The sequence below is a fragment of the Notechis scutatus genome, chromosome Z (genome assembly GCF_049901735.1).
Source record: "Notechis scutatus isolate UNSWTSFEM ecotype Mainland chromosome Z, rNotScu1.2, whole genome shotgun sequence".
NCBI lineage: Eukaryota > Metazoa > Chordata > Lepidosauria > Squamata > Elapidae > Notechis > Notechis scutatus.
The window spans coordinates 90,251,633-90,273,663 of record NC_142025.1 but is presented as its reverse complement, the minus strand read 5'-3'; the positions used below and the strand labels follow the sequence as shown (position 1 = coordinate 90,273,663).

Below are 22,031 nucleotides of genomic sequence, written 5' to 3'. Positions count from 1 at the left end.
CTGATTATTTCATCCTAGCTGCATTATTGCCAGAAATAAATCACTTTGTTTGAAATGCTACACATACTGGAAATCATTTGTAGAAATAATGGATCTATTATTGTCTTTTTTCTATGTCCATTCCGCAGTTCTCCACATTCATTAAGTCCCAGATTGCAGAAGATAAAGGTCATATGATTCCAGGCGTTGACCCAGAAAAAGTAATCACAGACATGTTTCAGAATCAAGACCGGAATAAGGATGGGAAGATTACAGCAGATGAACTGAAGCTGAAGTCAGATGAGGATCAAGTTAAACATGAAGAACTTTGAATGATAAAGAATCCCTTTTCTAAAAATGCTTCTGTTTGGTGGTATTTGGGGGAATAAATTGGCCCCCAATCACTTCCAGTGCTAGTTTGGGTATAGGAAGTCAATAGTTTTTCTCCCCTCATTTGGTTTTGCTTTGTATATTATTGGAAATGAGTTAAATGAGAAACAAAACCCAGTGGACTAAATGAATGATAAATCTCCCAAATCACTGGTTGCATATCCTTCCTGAAATTAATTTTTCCATCTCAATTGAATTCTGCTTATTTCCCAATTACAGCACATTGTCTTTCCTGTAAATGACATTAAAACAGACATTCTGCTTGGGATCTGTGCATTCAACTGTCCTAAATCAAGATAAGATAACAGATAATCAACCTTGTAGGTCATCTAGTTCATCTAGCCCAGGCGGGAGACTCTACACCATTTCTGACAAATGGCAGTCCAATTTCTTCTAGAAAGTCTCAAGTGATTGCGCTCCCACAACTTCCGAGGGCAAGGTGTTCCATTGGTTGATTGTTCTCACTGTCAGAAAATTTATCTTTATTTCCAGGTTAAATCTCTCCTTGTTCAGTTGAATTCACTATCAGGAAACCCAGACTGGCTTATTGAAGCCAAGTAAGCAGTATCAGGATTCTCTGTATTCACTATGTTTAGGTTTTTAAGGCAAACACAACCCAAATTAATTTTTTTATTTTTGGTATGTTAGAATATGCATTTTTTAAAATGGATGCTTAAAGGATTTAATTGGTTCAGCCTTTTCATGATTTTTGCTTTGAGTTTCTGTAACTGCTGTTAAAAGACAGGATTGTTGGATCAATTCTAATCTTGAAAATCCAGTGTCTTGATCAGAAGGGCATGACCATAATTTACTTTCCTTAAACCAGCTTTGGTTGCATTTTTCTCTAATGGGGTTCTATGATTAACTGATAAAATTAAAATCCTTTAACTCTTGAAATTCTTGAAGCAACCAGTTTACCATAAAAAACTGGCTGGTACAAATAATGTATAATGTTCTCATAACTTTTTCTGCCTGAGTAACTTGATTTTCTCATGCACTTCAAGTTATACATCAAGTCATTCAAGAAAGGTAGTCCAACACAGCAGTCACATTTTTGAAGGCACTTAAGTCACCAATGGAACAAATATTTATCATCACATAGAAGGTACAAAATTAAAATGTCTTGTGTTTCATCCACCTAAAAGTAGTATAGGACCCATTATCTTTTACTGAAGAGAACATTCAGAAATGTACAGTATCCAGAATTCTTTTAAATAAGCCGTAATGTTGAAATCAGTGAAATCACTACTAAGGTACATGCATAGACTTACACAAGTCTGGATAGTTTTTTTTTTTAATTACAATTGTTTTTTAAAAATTGTAGCATGTTGAAGTCAGTGGTGCTGTGGTAATTTTTAAAAAATTGGTTCAATTAAAGCAGATGAAACAAAATAAAATAGGCATACCAAAATGTTCAAAATAAGACATTTGTTTTATTATATTTACATGTCTTTTAAATAAAAAAAAATGTTGAAAATTTTGTGGAAAAGCTGAATTTGGGCCATATATATATAGTTCAAAAACGTTTTGGAAAATAAATGTTTCATGAAATCAAAATACAGAACATCAGAAATCCAATAGTCTGCATACAAGTCAAACAAAAATACTTAAATTATGCATACTTTTTAATTATCAGGGTTAAATATACTTGTTACACATATTAGTTTTTATTGGAAAAAGCTCAATAACTACTAGGGCCAATATGTATTATCCTTATTTTAAAGATAGTTTACATTACATCTAAATTCACTCTCACATCCAATTTAGAACATGCCCAAATACATAGGTTTCCAACAATGCTACTCACCCAGAAATCTGTTCAACCCACATTCCACAAGTCATTTGCATTAAAACAGCATCACCAATAATACCAAATTGTTTCCCACAGCAATATTATTTCAATAACTGCAATATGTCTTAAGGTGGACTGTACCATATTACCATTAATTTCTATTTTAGGAGAGACGGAGTGACAATAGACAAATCTAATCAGTATCACTCCTACGTTGTTTTTAAATAATATTTAATTAGTCAAATAAGTCTGATTCAGCCAAGAAAAAATTGTCTGCTAAATTAGTAGATATCTTGGTACAATTGTGATGCCATTTTAATTATCAATATAGTATAGATGTAAAAATAAGGTCAATGCTAGCAAGGCCCTGGTTAATTCTATGATTATGGGAATGTTAAAGAACACAGGAATATTCCAAAAGGAAACTAGTTGTCAAGAGTTAAGGGACAGTATATAGAGTTTGGGCAAGGATGAAGTGTAAAATGCCATTTACCACATCCAATGTTTCATCTTTCTCTAGTACAATATCATAAGCCTCAATGTATTTTTCCCGCCGTTCTTCTACCTGCATGGGACAAAGTATAAAAAGCAATTATACTATTAATTTCAACAAACATTCAGTCTGTGGTTTCTATAGACACTAATACTATGGTGTAACATTTTCTTTCTATGAAATGCCACAAGAAACCCAATATAAATGGCTAAAAATTCCACCTCAAGATCGAACTGGAAGAATTACCTCATGGTTATAATACGTAGGCTAACATTTGAACTATCTTGTTTCTTTCTCATCCCCCTCTTTCTTTGATAACAACTTGCCTGATGAAAAGTTTTGAAGAACATAAAAGCTGACAGACATTATGTATCACTGTAGTCGTTCTAATAAAAAAATCACAACTAGATAACAAAACTAGCTATTTCTCCTGTTAATTTCTCCTGCTAATAAAATATTTCAAGTCAGCTCTTACTATCATCTGGTAGATAAAATTAAAGCTTAGAGACCTAGAAAAGATTGATGCTGTTCCATCTTCACACTATTGCCCTTTAGGCAGAACCTATTTATTTGTAAGGTTAGAAAAGACAACAAGGCAGGAACAACATTAAGCACACAAGATAAAAGAAAACAGTTCTTACTTTCTAGTGAAACTTGTCATCTCTCCCAAGCCAACTACCTTATATGGCACTCAAACTCTTCTACTTGAAATAGGTGCTTTAATTTGCTTCCAGACAGGGTTTTCACTATCTGTTTTAGTCATCTAGATCAGCGGTCGCCAAGCGGTGGGCCACAAAATTTTTTTGGTGGGCCGCAGAGAAATGTCACCCCCAGAGCACCCCCCCAAAGCAATTAATCCAGGCTGTGCAGAAACACGGCTGCACCGCCCACATGGCCTGCAGGAACCCTCTCCACCCACTCACTCCTTACCCGGCAAACTTTCCTGCTAAGTTCTATTTTTGCTTTTTTTTTTTCTTGATCATCAGCTGTTCTGCTATGCCAGGATATTTAGATTAGCTAGAAAGCAGGAAATGGTTGGATTTCTTGCTTTCTAGCTAGTCTTTAGATCTTCGGCTCTGCTTTCCCTTAGGATTGAAGGTTCTATTATTCAGTGCAGAGTCACAGCAAGCAAATTTTATGTGACAGACTCACATAGACAATGGCAGATAGATAGATCAATGAATGATTCTGTGAACAACTCAATCTGCCTGCCTGCTTTGCCTGATTTTGGGTAAAAGTTGCCCTTTTTTATAAAAAGTCTTAGTGGTCCCTGGGATTTAAAATTATGAGTTTGGTGGTCCCTGAGGTCCAAAAGGTTGGCGACCCCTGATTTAGATACTCTCAACTCACCCTGTCATTCAAGAAGCCAATCCGGAGGATATTCTCCATGTCAGCAACACCATCTGCCATACTGAGATCACCCATGGAATCTCCAAGCAGTAAAATATTTTTTCTTGTGCACAGTTGCTGGAAATACTCTGTATTCTTCAGGACTGTGTTGTTCTTGTTATAGATGTGAATAAGAGGATCTTTGAAACCTTGTAGAACATCCTTCAAAGGCAAACAATGGGTTTATAATGTAAAAATGGCAAAATGCAGCTTAGGAGACATTATGTCTCCTTCCCCCCTCCCCGCCCCGCTCCTCAAGAGTATGAAATTGCTATTGGAAAAATGATAAATAGGAGGCTGGCACACTCTTTTAAGAATAATCTCACAAATTATAAGATTAAAAACCAGACTTTGATTAATCTGAAGGTTTACATCCAAAATCCACTGCTTAAGAACATTTCTGGTGCTTTCAAAGCCTAAGCAGCAGAGGCTCTATAAAAATGAATTTTATTAATAATTTTCTTAAACCATATTGAATTAAAGACATCCCTAAGGACTGAGGCAGCCAGATCTACAGGGAACAAAATTAACTAAAAGTTGAGAAAAAAACCCAACCTCCATGGAAATTAAGCCCATCTTCATAAAGCATTCTTAATATATTTTAGAAATGGCTCTACTAAACATAGTTTGAACAACCTCAAGGATACTGAACTTGAAAAGAATTTAACATACTTTTTGTAGATAGCAATAGCCCTTAAACTTATATACCATTTCACAATGCTTTACAGCCCTCTCTAAGCGGTTTACAGAGTCAGCATATTGCCTCCAACAATCTGGGCCCTCATTTTACCCACCTTGGAAGGATGGAAGGCTGAGTCAACCTTGAGCCTGGTGAGATTTGAACTGGCAAACTGCAGGCAGCCGGCAGGCAGCAGAAGTAACCTGCAGTGCTGCATTCTAATCATTGCACCACCATGGCTCAAACAGATAGTCCTCAACTTATGACCATAATTGAGTTCAAAGAGAGTTGAGTTTTGCCCCATATTACAAACTTTCTTGCCACAGTTGTTAAGTGAAATCTGATTTTCCTTTTGGCTTTGCTTATCATATGATACCGGACACCGCAACCATGATAAATATGAGTCAGTTGCTAAGTGTATTAATTTTGATTATATGACCATGGAGATGCTGCAAAGTGTGAAAACTATCATAAGTCATTTTTTTCAGTGCTGTAGTATCTTCAAACGGTTACTAAACAAACTGTTATAAATTGATCTGTTCATAAATGTTCTACTTTGGACAGCAAAGATTGAATATTTAAATATTTTCAAACTATATACATTTCTATTTCTACATTCTCCATGAAAATAAATAAACCAAGATCCTTCAGACTGCAGGTGCTATTTCATATATAAATTTCTCACAGGAAAAGAATATGGACAGAAAGGATGCACCAAGTCCTTCCCATATCTTCTGCTTTTCTACATATAATATTTTTAATATAGGACAAGTCATAGTGTTTACAACCAAAATAGCACAGCACAACCCAAGTTTTTACCACTTTGAAAAAAATTAGATCCAAGTCCCTAAGATATTCACTGTAACTGCAGTATTCAGAATTCTGTACATTGTGGCAAACCCTGGAAGTTTGTTATTTATTCTCTGATTCCACAGGAAACAGATCAGAGGAGATGAAGTGGGCAAAAAGAGATGATTCAACTCACATTGTCATCGAAGTCCATATAGTTGGCGACCACATTGATGTTAGGGTGGAAAACACCAGCCTGATGAATTATTTCCTCTAGGACATCACCTATACCTGCTGAAAAGATGAACAGGGGAACTTTGTTCTCATGCAGCTGGTCAAAGAAAATGTTGAAGCCATCTCTAAGTGCAAGAAGAAAGAGAAAGATAACATTAGGCTAATGTTGTGAAATGTGAGCATTTATATTTGAAGGGCATCAGCAAAGTCCCAATGTTTCTAATAAATTAACTCAAAAGGACAATGATTTCTTGAAGTACACAAGTGCTGACAGAAAAATGTCCTTTTTATATTATCAACAGTAAACAGTGAACTTATCCACTGTCTTACCACTTTCTTAGAACAAATAAGGATATTCAGATTGAAAAAGACAAAAGCTTTAGACTATTAGCTAAAAATTAAAATAGCATATGATTTTCTAAAATATATAAAATCATAAAATCTTTATTTATACAAAGTATAACTTTCTAGATAACGCACATGTCCTTAATTGCAATAGTTCCGGTGAATAAATTGATTGCTTAGTAGGAAATATAAAATTTATAATTTAAATCCAGTATTTAAATGTATACTTTAGGTGGATGATTTAATCAATGGCTTGTTCTATCAACTGAAAACCATGCACATAAATATCAGATAGTAGCAAAGCCTTTTCTTGAAATATGAGTTCATGTTGGGTAGGAAACCTTGCTATAAATAGTTCTCAACTTCTAACCATTTGTTTAGTAACTGTTCAAAGTTATAACAGCACTGGAAAAAAAAAAGACTTACAAATGATTCTCATATTTACAACCATCATAGTATCTTGGCAATCATGTCTTTAAAATCCAGGTACTTGGCAACAGTGTGTATTTATGACAGTTGCAGCACTGGGGTCCTATGCTCGTCATTTGCAACTTTCCCAGAGAGCTTCCAACAAACAATGTCAGTGGAAGAAGCTGGATTTGCTTAACAGCACAGTGATTTGCTTATTGATCACAGTAAAAAAGATAAAACTGGGTGTGAGTCACATAACAATCATATTGCTTGGAGATAGATGCTCCAGTCCCAATTTTGGTCATAACAGAACCAGTATGACTAGTGATAAAGATGTTGGCATGGAAACCAGGAGACTATGAGCTCTAGTCCTATCCTTTTATTTATTTATTTATTTGTGTGTGTGTGTGTGTGTGTACACACACACATACACACACACACACACACACATATATGTTCTGTCACATACACATACACACACACACACATATATATATGTATCCACAGGTGAGAGTCCAAAGTTCCAAAGTACAAATGCTCAAACAGACAGTCTCAGACACGGCAGAGTTAACTGCTTCTGTTTACACAGTCCTTGGCAGTCTTCCTGGAATCTGTCTGGCAAGTCCGAACTAACCATAAATCAAGACGCTGCAGCCTAAATCAAGATGCTGCAGCCGAGTGTATCAGGCGTAGCACTAACCGAAATGACACCTTGCTTCGAACAGAGATTCAGAGCTAGCACACTTCCTTATATTCCCTAAGGGGCGTGTCAGTCTCTTTTCTGTGTCCGTTGGATGGCCCCTTTCTGCTTACGCCTTTGCCGTGCGCCTATCCAACATTGCTCGGTTTGTCCTTCAACTAATGACTCCGGCACACTCTCCTGATTGTCTGTTAACAACACCTGAGGTTCAATCAGGGAGGGAGATTCAGGGGAGGAAGATGACTCTGAAACCTCCAGTAAATCAGGCTCATATCTCAGAGTCAAGTCCTCTTCTTCCTCCTGACTCCCTTCAATGTCGCTCAATAATGCAGGCTCGAATCTCAATGCCAGATCCTCCTCATCACTCGAGCCTACATCTGCTGACTGACCAGGTTCAAACCTCGGAAGCACAACACTATCCCTCACCGCAGAACCCTTCCCCTGAGTCTGACGATCCGGATGAGGCTTCGATGGAAATTGTGTATGATATAACCAGATAAGGTCCGGGGCATGCACTTTAGACGCATCCTCCCAAGAACGAATCTCTGTTTCAATCTCCAGTCTCCCAACGAAGTACTGAAATTGTCCTTTCAGCCATCGTGAGTCGTGAATGCCAACTACCGTAGCATCAACAACAGGATCATCGCTGGGCCCGGATGGAGAACCCGTATCGTCGGGAGAACGGAGAGTGCATGAAGGAGAGTCAGGAACCAGAAGGGAACGGTGGAAGACAGGATGAATGCGCATGGAGCACGGCAGGGTGAGTCGATACGCAATGGGATTGATGACCGCTTCAATAGGGAATGGACCAATGAAGCGGTGGTCCAACTTCTTAATTGAGCGATCGACCCGAAGGTGCTTTGTGGATAACCACACCCTGTCACCCACAGCTAGCGGAGGCGTCGCCCGACCTGAACGATCCGCAAACCGTTTGTAGTCCTCCTTCGCCCGTTCCAGTTGTTGCACCACTAATCGGTGAACCGACTGCAATTCCGCGAGAAATTCTTGCGCTTCTGGAACCGGGGAATCCACAATTGACAACGGGAAAAATCGTGGATGGTAGCCCACGTCGCATAAAAGGGATGCTATACTAGTAGATGTATGCTGAGAATTGTTAAAGGCAAACTCCGCCAAAGGAAGGTAGGTCACCCAGTCGTTCTGTCGATGGTTGACAAAACATCTCAGATATTGGGTGAGGATGCCAATTACTTTCTCAGTCCCGCCATCGGTCTCCGGATGGTGCGCCGACGCCAAACACACCTGCACTTGTAATGCAGTCATTAGGCTCTTCCAGAACTGAGCAGTAAACTGGACACCACGATCTGAAACCACCCTGTCCGGCAGACCATGTAGACGAAATACATGCTGCAGAAATAACTGGGCAGTAGTGCGGGCCGATGGTAACTTCCGACAAGGAATAAAATGGGCCATCTTGGTAAGCATATCAACCACCACGAGTACTGTCGTATAACCTGACGAAGAGGGCAAGTGTGTTAAAAAGCCCCCCATGGTCTGCCCGGAGTCGGCAGCGGTTGAAGGAGTCCAGGAGGTGCACCCGACGCGGCCTTCGCTTGTCGACACGGAACACAGGAGGCGACATAGGAAAAGATGTCATGTCGGACTCGAGGCCACCAAAAAGTCCGTGTGACCAAATGAAGAGTTTTAAAGAAGCCAAAATGGCTAGCAGCTGGGTTGTCATGACATTGAGTCATGATGAGGGCTCTAAGCATCCTGGTGGGCGCGTACAATAGGCCCCGATGCCGTAGCAAGCCCTCCTCCAAAGTCCATGGGGAGTCAGGTTCAATTTCCCCCATTCTCTGCTGCGACCAAGCATCTAAGCGCTGCGCCTCTCTTACCCGAGCTCTCAAATCCACCAGTTCCTGGATAACAGCCAAAGATTCCGGTGGCAGCACCGTACATGGAGGAAGAGGGTCCTCGGGACACAGGTCCTCGGGTTTACGGGACAGGGCATCCGCTCTCCGATTTGACTACTGGGAATGTACGTAACCAAAAAATTGAACCTGGCGAAGAACAACGACCATCGGATCTGTCGCTGGTTCAACTTCCTCGCAGTGGACAAATGCTCCAGGTTACGGTGATCCGTCCGAACCTCCACCTTGTGCCGAGCCCCCTCCAAATGATGTCGCCAGGTCTCAAATGCAGCCTTGATGGCCAGCAACTCCTTCTCCCAGATGGTATAGTTGCGCTCGGAAGTTGTGAGCTTCCTTGAATAATATGCGCATGGAAAAAGAGGTGCGCCATCCGTTGGGGCTTGTAACAACACCGCCCCAATAGCTACGTTGGATGCATCCGTCTCGACCACAAACGGACGATTTGGATCAGGATGCCTCAAGATCGGTTCAGCAACGAAGGCCTTCTTGAGAGCCTCAAAGGCCTGTTGCTGCGGGGGGCCCCACTGGAATGGGACCTTCTTGCGAAGGAGCTGGGTGATGGGATCCGTCCGCTTGGAAAAATCCGGGATGAAGGTCCTGTAGTAATTAGCAAACCCCAAGAGACGCTGCACGTCCTTCACTCGACGAGGGGGTTCCCAACTACACAAGGCCTCTACTTTCCTCGGGTCCATTGCAATGCCTTCAGGAGAGATGATATGCCCCAAGAACTCTATGGAAGTCTGGAAAAAGAGGCATTTCTCCAGCTTCGCATAGAGTTTATGCTCCCGAAGACGCTGCAATACCTGGCGGACTTGGCGAAGATGGCTATCCCTGGACTGAGAGTAGATCAAAATGTCGTCCAGGTACACCACCACGAACCGATCAAGCATGTCCCGTAAAATGTCATTCATTAAATGCTGGAAAACCGCGGGGGCGTTGGTCAACCCAAACGGCATAACGGTGTATTCAAAATGCCCGTATCAGGTACCAAACGCCGTCTTCCACTCGTCCCTTGCGCATCCGCACCAGGTTGTAGGCCCTCAAGATCGAAGCCGTGAAAATAGTGGCCTCCCGCAACCGCTCCATCAACTCTGGAATGAGTGGCAAGGGATAACTATTCCTCACCGTGATGGCGTTCAACCGGCGGTAGTCACAGCACAAACGCAAATCCCCCATCTTCTTTTTCATAAAAAGGACAGGAGCAGAAAGAGGAGACGACGACGGCCTGATAAATCCCCAGGCCAAATTCTTATCCAGAAACTCTTGAAGAGCAGCCAATTCGGGCTCAGACATTGAATACAGACAACCCTTAGGTAGTGGGGCATCAGGTAGAAGGTCCATGGGACAGTCATAGGCTCGATCCGATGGTAACTGATCTGCCTCCTTCTCGCTGAAAACATCGGAGAAGTCCGATAGTTCAGGAGGTATGGAAACAGCGGGGGCGGCGATGTCCTGGCCAGCGCAGGTATGTCTCAGATGGTCCATGCACTGGAGACTTGGGAATGAAATGGCGTTCTGCGCCCAAGCCACCAGAGGATCATGCAACCAAAGCCAGGCCATGCCAAGGACCAAAGGGAGATGGAGGTCCGAGGTGATATAAAAACTAATCGCCTTCTTGTGGTCCCCGATAACCAGACGCAATGGCTGGGTGGCAAAACGAATGGGCCCAGACCGAAGCTCATGCCCATCAACAGTTTCCACCCTGATGGGTGGTTCCACGGCAACCAAAGGGACATCAAAGTGAGTTGCAAAGGCCCGGTCCATAAAACTAGTAGTAGCCCCCAAGTCCACCAACGCAACCGCAAGAATCCCCTCCTTCCGGGACTGTAGGAAAACCTGCGTGTCCAAAAGCAAATGTCGGGGAGGACCAGAGTTCACCTCCGCTACTTCGGGTGGTGGTGTGATACGTGCCCGGCCTAGGGTTTCCCCGAGGCCGGGCCTGCCCCGTTTCCCGACGGCAACAGGATTAGATTCTGACACTGGTTTTCGTGTCCCCTGCCATTTACAAGAACTGGCAAAATGTCCCGACCCCCCACAATAAAGGCACAAGCCTCCTTGGAACCTTCACGAGCGTTCTTGCGCCGTCAACCAAGGGCGGAGTGCACCCAACTCCATCGGTTCCTCGGTCCTGTGCACAGCATTGGAGGAGACCAGGAGCGCTGGTTGCATAGGAGGCTGCAGTCGTGAGTGAGAAGGTGGTTCCGGAACTGGGCGTTTAGTCTTGCGCCGTTGAAGCCGGGCATCAATGCGCAAACATTGTATTACCAGCGCATCCAGGGTTAGAGCCGGCTCCCCATGCACCAACTCATCTTGGATTTCGTCTGCCAAGCCGTCTTGAAATGCGTCCATATGGGCTGCCTCATTCCAAGTAGAGTCCATACAGAGCAGACGAAACTCTGCAATAAACTCTTGCAAAGAGCGTTTCCCCTGACGGATGTCCTTCAAACGTCTGGCCACTGTTTGACTTTTTATGGGGTCCTCATACATAGCACGTAAATGGTACCGAAAACCCTGGTAGTCATTTAATAAAGGGCTATCTTGCACCAGCAGAGGAGTAGCCCATCTTGCAGCCGGACCTGACAAGAGACTAATAACAAACCCCACCCTAGCCCAGTCATCAGGAAAATCTTCTGGCCATAAGGACATGAATAGTTGGCACTGTCCCATAAATGCCGGGAACATATCAATCTGTCCTGAGAATTTATCCGGCACAGATACCGGGCATTTCCTAAGGGGAGGAGCAGGGAGAGCAACAGGGGCCTGCATCTGCGTTAGATGATTAACCAGTTGGGTGACTTGGTTCTGTAATACCTGGTTATTCTGCAGGAATTGGTTAATCTGTTGCTGTTGCTGCTCAAGTTGTGTTTTGTCCATCTTGGATAGAAGATGGAGTAAGGGTTCGAAGCAAAAATGTTCTGTCTCACCTGTATCCACAGGTGAGAGTCCAAAGTTCCAAAGTACAAATGCTCAAACAGACAGTCTCAGACACGGCAGAGTTAACTGCTTCTGTTTACACAGTCCTTGGCAGTCTTCCTGGAATCTGTCTGGCAAGTCCGAACTAACCATAAATCAAGATGCTGCAGCCGAGTGTATCAGACGTAGCACTAACCGAAATGACACCTTGCTTCGAACAGAGATTCAGAGCTAGCACACTTCCTTATATTCCCTAAGGGGCGTGTCAGTCTCTTTTCTGTGTCCGTTGGATGGCCCCTTTCTGCTTACGTCTTTGCCGTGCGTCTATCCAACATTGCTCGGTTTGTCCTTCAACTAATGACTCCGGCACGCTCTCCTGATTGTCTGTTAACAACACCTGAGGTTCAATCAGGGAGGGAGATTCAGGGGAGGAAGATGACTCTGAAACCTCCAGTAAATCAGGCTCATATCTCAGAGTCAAGTCCTCTTCTTCCTCCTGACTCCCTTCAATGTCGCTCAATAATGCAGGCTCGAATCTCAATGCCAGATCCTCCTCATCACTCGAGCCTACATCTGCTGACTGACCAGGTTCAAACCTCGGAGGCACAACATATATATATGTTTTATTTGCAGTTTTTCCTTTAACAACCAGCATTTTTGTGGACAGTGCAATGACTGGGTTAACGTATTTTTCACATAGTGCTCACAATAATACAATTATATACAAAAATTTTATCTTCCAACTTCTGACCTTAATGTACTCGTTATAATTATAATATATTCTTTTATATATCAATATATATTCTATTATTTTCCCAATTTATACTTATTTCTTTATTTTTCTCATTTGTTGGGATTCTTCTATATTTACCTCATTATCTTTAAACAATAGTATTCTATGATTTTTATCACTTCCTCCAAAAATATATACAAACATCAATAACATTTCTTCATACAATATACTTATTAACTCATATTAAGTCACTAATATTTTAATATATAGGTATTATAGGTATCTCAATTTACTATAAACACCAATAAAACCAGTTCTTAATAAGATTTAATTAATCCCAAAATTATATCTCTCTACCTTTATATCTAAATTCCTTGACTTTATAGTCCTTGAAAACTATATTTTCCAATGGTTTTTTTGCATCCTATCAATCATAATAGTATATTTAGATATACCTAGTGCTAATCTACCACCTCCTAATCTTAATATATTTATGGTTATGATAAATTCTATTATATATTTATATATGTGCTACTATTTCCCCAATTTAAACTTCCACTTATTTTTATTGGTTTTCAATACAGTTACTATATTGCATGATATTGTCTCTCTATCCATCATCTCTCAGCCTTTTTAGAATTTCATCATTTATTGATTTTTTGATGATTCTTTTGTTTCTCTTTTGGAATCCTATATGTCTTTCTAGCATTTTTGCACAGGTTAGCTGTTCCTTCTACCTTGCCCTTTATCTCCTTCTCTGCATCTTTTGAATATCCATCCACAATCCTTCCATTATTTTTGAAGAATCATCCTTTTTTTCCTCTATTCTGTTGTAGGGTCTTAAGGGGTTGTCTATTTGATTTTTAGTATTTATTAATACTACCTTTTCAGTGTTTTTATCTACTTTTAATTTATTTTTACCTTCTTGTAATTTATTTTGCTTTGCCTCCTCTACCACTTCTTCTAATTTCTCAGCTGTCTTTTGTGTGTTATATTCGTCTTTTCCTACCATTTATTGAGATCCTTCTACTTTCACATCTTTATCTTTAAATATTCCCATCAACTTCTTATAATTCTTTGTCATCATTTCTAACATTTCTTCATAGAACTTTATTATCTCCTGCTGGGTCATTTTGTAACCAATTAATATACCTCTAATATTCCAGTATCCCAATATATAGAAACTCCCCCCCCAGAAAAATCAATTGTTAATAAAAATTAGTCAATGCTAAAATTATTCCTCCCAAGTCTCTTAAATTTCTGATCTTTAAATGCTATATATTTGTACTTTTCAGTCTTTATAATTTCCAATTTACCCCTTCCCAATTGTCCAGATTTTAAAGTCTTATTTCTCTTTTTTTTATTCTTTTTTCCGCTTTTCAGTGTATAATTCCAATAAAGTTTACAGTTTAATTTGATTTGCCTTATAATTCTTCAAAAAGCTCAGTAGATATTTCCCAGCATCCAAATCGCCTACTAAGATAAAGTCAAGGTCAAGAAGCTTTCCAGACTTTGTTCACTTTCTCTCTCTTTTCACTTTCCTTTGGATTTTACACGTTGCAGTAATCTTCCTCCATTAGATGGCTCTCCTGCTCCCAAATCCAACAGTGTAGAAAACTGAAAACAACTGATTTGCATCCAACCAGGGGGGTTAGAGATTAAATTTCAGAAAAGCAATTTCTCCCAATAATCACTTTTCACAATGTTATTTAGCTTTTTGAGATTTTTAATGTTTTAAATCATCCTTTAGGTTTTTCTTTTACTTCTATGTCTTTGATCTTCTTTAATTTTTAACCTTTAAACTTTCTCCAAAAATCTGCTTTCTTAAGGTTTGGAGATTATTTTTTGGAACTTTTTACTTAGCTTAGTCTTCTAAGGTAACAGTTGGAAATTATCTCACCCAGTTTCATTGCTCTGTCCACACACTGCTTTAGCACAAAAACCTAGTGTCCTGGTTGTCCCAGCTTGTAACAGACCAAGAAAATGGCTGTCGTCTCTGCTGCCGATCAGGAGAGCTTTCTTCGGATCAGCGAGGAAATTGCAGTTTCCTCGCGATGGATGAAGCATCTCTCCTTTCTTCACCACCCCTGCAGGGTAACTTAACCCCATAGGTCTCCCAGCAAGCAGTTGCTGCTTGCATTTCACGGAGCCCAGCAGAGCTCCACTATTTTCCAACTGTTTTCACCGCAATGTCAACCAGAAGTCAGCTCCAGTCCTGTCTTCTGCATGAAAGCTGGATGGGTGATTTGAAGCCAGTCATTTTTTCTCAACCAATCCCCTTCATGAGGTGGTTGTTTTGGAAAATAGGAGGAGAGAGGAATATCAGTATGTTTGCTGCCTTGTTATCTATTAAGTAATAAAGACAGGATAAAAATCTAATAAGTCAAAGATTACCTGTACCATTCCTAGATCTTTGGCTAAATGTGGCATGTTTCATTGAAATACGCATTTAATTATCCTTGCCTCATCAGCACTCATCATGTGAAGAGGCCATTAGGGCAGTCAATCTAATGGCCTCTTCACATAATGCCCTCTTCAGTTTTTTAATCTCAGAAAAAATAAAGATGGATTTTATTATACATTTACTAATAGCATTATTAAATAAATGCATCTGAAGAGCTCCAAAACTTAAAACACATACTCTTATAAATGCGTCCGATATTCTGCTTTTGTAACTGAAAAACATTCCAAAACCCATTTACTTCTTCCTTCTTTATGGTTTCTAGTACCATAGTTACTAACTCTAATCAAGTTGACACAATTGTGTACCAACAGATTTGCTTTGGATGAAAAAGAACATGCAAACAATATGCACTATTTACATGTGCAATATTAAACCTTAAAACTTTGGGGAAGTTTCTATATTTAATTCCATGTGCAGAATTCCATCTTCAGATAGCTGAGGAATATTTGATACCAAGAAGAAATAATTGTAATTATTGCTTAGATAATTTACCTCTTTCTTGAATTGATTTTGAATCCAATATAGAAACCACATACCTGAGTTTAACATCTGATTCTTTCACTATCTGGGCAATATCATTCTTCAGAATATTTTCCTGGGACAGGAGGTTATGAGCTTTAGTCCACCTGGAAAATATCAGTGTCAGGCGCTCTTGTCAGTTCAGATAATTCACCCATCTTCTAAGCAGCCAGCACCCACCCCCCACTGCCAGATTTCAAACAAAATAATCTTATTTGGTACAATACTCACCATTCTATCATGAGGGGGAGTTTGTCCTCCATAGTCCGATAAGGGTCAATTTCAATAGGATAGTAATGATGGAGTAAATCTTTCAGCTGGAATATTAGGCAGAATCAACACATTTGTTCAAAGAAAAAACAGATTTTCAAAGCTGATAAATAGCACTGAATTATAAGCAGTTTTAAAACTGGAACACTTGTGTTACAGTTCTCTATGTAATTACCTGGAACATTAGATGTCAATAGATTGACCATTGCTGGCTTAATCTCTGGCACTTTCTATTTTAATGACATTTTAAGAACATTAACTAGTTGGCAAAACTGAAATCTTCAAAGCTGATTTTAAGTTAGACAATTCTCATAAGTATCAGCGGTCAGCTTCACATCAACTGATTCCAAATTCACTGAAGCTTTAAAAAATTGATATTTTCCAAACTTGGTATGAAAATGGAAAGAAAGTGAACTGCCCCAATATACTCTTTTAGCAGTTGAATTCTTAATAATTGAAGTTTCCAATCTTCAAAGAAAGACTTATGCATTAAAATAGCAAAGTATTTTCCCTAACTAAAAAGCCTAAAAGGTCACAAAATTTTAATTCCTAGGGTTCCTGATAACAGGACATGAAATATGAATATCAGTTTAGATTTTAATTCAGATATTTGCTAAATAATTCCTAGAAGCTCATACCTTTTTCCTGCCTTCTTCACTGATGACCCGGCAGTTATCTATGATATCTGAAGAGATACAAGCAGATTTCCAGAAACTCTTATACACAGTAATGCTGAGTCTAAATTTATTTTGAACATGTGGTGTTTTAAAAGCATGTTCTGAATTTTCAAATAAAAAGGATTAATGCAAATGATTAAGCATGTGGCTATGCACTATGCAAAATCAGAATTTTAACTTGAGCACAAAATTTAGACACTTTTAAAAAATATAACTGAATTTTTAAAAACTATAATTATGTTTATTATTAAAAAGCAAGTTTCTGGTTTCTGAGCCAGTAAAAATAAGGATGAAAATTGTGTACACTTCCTAATTGAAAACAAAGATTACAGTGCCAAAGAATAGTACTTTAGACCTGTGTAAATTATTTATACATGCAAAATTGCCTAATAGCTTATTTTCCTCACTGATAGTAATGCTTCTCACTTTGTGAAATCTTCCCACACCTATTATTCATTAAATGTTTAAAACATAACTATTTTTCATTATGTTGAAACAACAATTAGATTATATTGAATCGAATGTGTTCTAAAAATCAAGAATTATATCCTGGTTAAGAAAGAGTACCTTAATCACAACTATAACATGTAGTTTGTCATTAAATTCATTAAGCTAAAACCATATTTCAAAATATTATTTCAACTCAGATGGACAAAGTAAATTCTCTGAGGGAATTCTCCCTTCCACCTTAGAAATGGCAAGAAAAAGACTGGAATAGATATGGGATCACATGAACTCTTTTCTTTTTCTTTTACACTCCAAATATGTGTTATATAGGGATACAAATAGCCTGGACAAAGTGTAGTCTCACCTCTGTCTGTTCTAAGTGTTTTTGACTCCAATAAGACAACTATGATTAAAAAATATATTTATGCATCTGTAAAATAAAGTACTATTTCAGTAATCTAAAATGGTGGTTAACCAGTACAATCTGTATTAGCCTGGTTATAATTATCTTAGTTTAGTCAAATTATAATTACAATTAGATTGGGGTTAATATCATCATTGTATACTCATATATACAATGTATCAATGACTCACTTAAAAGTGACCTAAAGACCGGGTGCAATAGGAAGAAAAACATAAGAAAAAATAATTTGAGAAGCTTCTACAAGCCACCTTGTAAAGGAATGAGAATGAGGACAAAAATATGAGAAAACACCAGGAAAGAAAGAAAACTATTGAGGTGAAAAATTTTTTTTTCAAAAGAGAATTGACAATTAAAAAAGGCCAGAAATTACACTCACTGTGCGAAGTAGGACAGCGCTTCCCATTGAAGCCAAATCGAGTAAGAGTCATGTCAAAATCAGAAATGACCTGGATTGAACAAAAAATAAGACTTAATAACTTACTAAGGAATACTGTGTTCACATGGCATCACACATCACCATACGACAGACAATTAACAATTCAAGCCACTTAACAGACTCAAGGTTAATCGCACCAAACTTGATTGCAGGAAATACAACTTCAGCAATAGAGTGGTCAATGTCCGGAATACTCTACCTGACTGTGGTTTCTTCCCCAAACCCCAAAAACTTTAACCTTAGACTGTCTACTATTGACCTCACCCCTTTCCTAAGAGGTCTGTAGGGGGCGTGCATAAGTGCACCAACGTGCCTATTGTCCCTGTCCTATTGTTTCTTTTATTTTTTTTATTTTTCTTATATGTATCCATATATTCATAGCTATGTTTTGTACTTATACCTATTATCTTGTAAGCAATTGACAAAAATAAATAAAAAAATAAATTCAGTCTCTAAATCAAGGGTTTACAACTTATTCTTCAAAAGCTTTCATGCAACATTCAACTCCAGTTATAGTTGAATTGTAATTATTAATGAGATGGAGGGAAATACTCAATGTGAAACATGTTATATTAACTGTAGTTAATTTTAAGTTACATTTAGTTTTGTCCCGGCCCTGCGTACCACTGTTTTATGCTGGTAAAATTGTTGGAATAAACAGATATCCTGAAAAGAGATGGGAAAGAAACTAAGATTATAAAAAGAGTCACACACCTGGAGTCTTGCTGCTCCGCCTTTTCTGAGTGCTGAAACTATATTTTTTACATGTTCAGGATTCTTCATCCGGACAGTTATTTTCTGCAACTCAGGTATCTTGAGACAGATATAGTATGCACAACACTTAATTATATTTTAGAACACAAATGGCATTTTTACAATTGATAAAACTTATAAAAATTTAAATACATAAAATGTATATAAAAATAAGTCCAGAAGATGCATGCAAGAAGAGGTAAAAATGGCAAAATAAGGGAATTTCCATGTTTCCATTCCCAGTCCTTTTATTTTGAAATCTGCCATGAGATTATCATTACTTGCGACCAATTTGGAATGCTGAAAAAGCAGGAACACCATGCAATAAAGAGAATTCCCTATAGCTAATTAGTAAGGGAATGCAAACACAATTACTCAAGTCAATGTTCATATTCTAAATTATAGCAGCTCTGGAATAGCAACCCCCCTCCCCCATTTTGGCCTCTTTCACAAAATTAAAATAAACATAAATGTCTACTTCTCTTTCTATAAACTCCAATATGCTTGTTAAAAATGTTGGTCTATTTTGAAAAGTAGTGACTGTTGGTATGAGAGAAAATTTTCTGCATTTTCTTTCTACACAGTTTACTTTGGAAGTATGGTGACAGTCAGGTACTTTCTCCAACATGTGCCAAGTATAAGTTGCTTTGTAAAACTTTATGTATGTATATGGAAGTGAACAAAGAATAATTCACTTTGATCCATAGGCTGGAAAACCTACCTCTAAGAATTTTGATTCATAGTGCTTATATACGGTAAGTAAGAAAAATCAAGGCAGGTAGTTTTATATAGAGACTGTAAACTAGAATTACAGTAGGTTGAGTGAGAAAGTTGCTTATGAAACCCATCAGAAAGTTCAGGTAGTAAAAAGCAGAATAAGGAAAATATTCATGTGAACCAGAACAACTCCCTGTTTCCATGCCTAGTATTACAAATTGAAAAGTAGCAGAATTTTTTTCTATAAATAAAATATAAATAAAACCTTTTGTTTACTCTGTTTCTCTAACCTGTTCTATATTCTCAGTCTACAATCTTCCAATCAACTTCTCCAATCTCTTAAATACTCTAATGTCTCAAATAATCATATCATTAGTACCCAAATCATTTTTTTCAGTTCTGCATCATCACATCTGTAGTATTTAAAGAAAAAATTAGATTTTCTGTATTGCTTCCCCAAATCTCCATAATTACATCCCAAAACAATCTTCCTTACATATTTCTTCACACATTGCACCAAGTCTGAATCTGTAATATACATTTCATCATCTCAAATTATATTAAAAATGAATAGGTTTGAATTTACCATTAAATCTACTCAGATTACTCTCTGTTTCAGGCCTCTAATTGAAATGGATGGACAATAAAATACTGATGTAATATATGGGGTTATTTTAAAGATTATATTATTCAGTAATATGAATGTAGCCTACAAAATATGCAAACACTAACAAGGTAGTTAATAACATTTCCTATTTTCCCACCATAAAGTAGATAGGGCTAAGAGAAAGTGTCTAACCTAGAGTCAGTTAGTGAGACTCTGACTGAGTACAGAATAGAATCTGAATCTAGCTTTTTAATTATTATATTGAACTCACTTTCAGTTTCGTTTACTACAATAAGTCCATTTTTGTGGGCTCTGACCATTCACTGAAGCACTAAAGTCTAAATCACACAACCAAGCTAAGCACAGCTGTTTAAATCTGTAGCTGTGGATTTGTGTAAACTCAAATTGAAGTAAGCTATCTCTTGGATAATTTCGTACCCATTCACTTTACTGAGAGCAAATCTTGACTCTAGCCAAATGAATCTGGTCATGCAACTGCCATAACCTACTTGGTGCCACCTGATGTGTTGGAACACAACTCTCATAATTCATATGCTATATTTAGGACACAGCACAGCAGTTAAACAACAGCAAAAGAAGGGGTATATAAAAGTCTAACAAAATCCGCAATCATCCAGTGATCCTGGAGATCCATGAAGTAAAGCGTGCTGGCTTGAGAAAGAATGAACCGCCATTATCTCGGTATACAGATCCCATCCCACATCAGCCTTGCCCCTACAGCTTTTCCCGTCAACCCTACTAGCGGACATCCAGCCGAAACCTGGATATAAAGGTAAGACTTGCTTTCCCGTTCACTCTCCAAACCTTATCGCATCGGTCATTAATTAAACACCACGGTAGCCTTTTAACTGCATTGTCCCCAGAACGCGCCAAGGTACCACACGGGCGCTCCTTACAAATCCCTCACCATGACTCAGGTTCTACGGCTGCTGCAGCTGCAAGCAGAAGGGCCGCTGTCCGGTTCTTCTCAAGAGGGCCGAGGAATGCAGAAAGCGAACGACCGCCAGGCGAGAGAGCTTCTCTAGGCAGCTGAGGCGACTGCTCCCGAACTCGTTAACTAAGCGCCTGAAACCCGAGCAGAGGTTTTATCTTAACCGGGTCACGAAAGGCCAGAGCTCTTCCTTTCCCCTCCTCCCTCAATGGGGGAGGAGACATCAGCCCCTCCCTCCTGAGGTGAGGCGGTTTGCCTGCAAACAGTAGATACGCCTTCCCTCCCAACAAAAGTTTCTGAAAATAAGCGATGCGTTATTAGGTTTTAATTATTTTATTCATGGCAAACTCAAAAGACGGGCTGCCCGTTAAAATACTACAAAATGGCTTTAAAGGAATCTTGATATTTTAAAGATAGTTTGACAGTCAACGTCTCTCTTGTTAAAAATAGTACGCTTATGGTAGGACTCGTACATAGCTTTATTGATCCTAGACCTAGAGGAAGGGCAGAAAATTGTAATACTTCTAATTAATAACTCATGACTCGATCCCTCCCTCAAAGTGGGGAATTTAAAGCCGATTCATTTCAGTACCAGAAAATATGCATCTGTTTCTCAGAGATTTCCTCGGAGCATCAAGCATACTTATTCATACTGAATAAGTAGGAACATCATACTGCTCCTACTTATTCAAGGGCAAGGAAAATATTTTATAACGGTTAACAATTTGGCAATACTGGCAAGTTTTGAAAACGGTTGAAAAGTATCCATGGGAAAAAACCGGAGCCCCAGACTTACAACACTTCAGTGCTCATGGGGGGAGGGGGGGGATCATCCACAAAGCTTTTACCTGAGCTGGGACATAGCTGCTTACCAGTTGTTGATGGCACGTCCTCAAGCTGGAGCCTCCATCCTAGGGGCAACCTGCCACTTAAGCAGCATAAAAATAGATATAGCAGGAAAGCGGTGGTTTCTAGCAGCAACTGGAACGAGCCCTTTTCTTTGCAAGCATTTTTTTTTTTATTGCA

At 39.0% G+C, this 22,031-nt stretch overlaps 2 protein-coding genes across 3 annotated transcripts in view; one reads left to right on the top strand and one right to left on the bottom strand.

Moving 5' to 3' along the window:
- Positions 1-1,858, top strand: part of FKBP10 (FKBP prolyl isomerase 10) — a 14,955-nt gene extending 13,097 nt beyond the window's left edge. The window contains exon 10 of the mRNA XM_026679795.2: positions 129-1,858. Coding sequence (XP_026535580.1) covers positions 129-311 — 183 coding nt within the window. The 3' untranslated portion in view covers positions 312-1,858. The remainder of the gene's footprint in view (positions 1-128) is intronic.
- NT5C3B (5'-nucleotidase, cytosolic IIIB) lies at positions 1,783-22,031 on the bottom strand. 2 transcript variants are annotated; one of them, XM_087947752.1, is made up of 9 exons: positions 21,878-22,031; positions 18,691-18,789; positions 17,917-17,986; positions 16,631-16,677; positions 15,954-16,039; positions 15,740-15,829; positions 5,708-5,870; positions 4,005-4,205; positions 1,783-2,726 (listed from the first exon to the last, which is right to left on the bottom strand). In XM_087947752.1, the coding sequence occupies exons 2-9, from the start codon at positions 18,757-18,759 to the stop codon at positions 2,601-2,603; spliced, it is 852 nt and encodes a 283-aa protein (XP_087803878.1). In that variant the 5' UTR covers positions 18,760-18,789; positions 21,878-22,031; the 3' UTR covers positions 1,783-2,600. The 2 variants fall into 2 exon arrangements, with proteins under 2 accessions (XP_087803878.1, XP_026535583.1); XM_026679798.2 differs by lacking the exon at positions 21,878-22,031 and adding an exon at positions 20,982-21,378.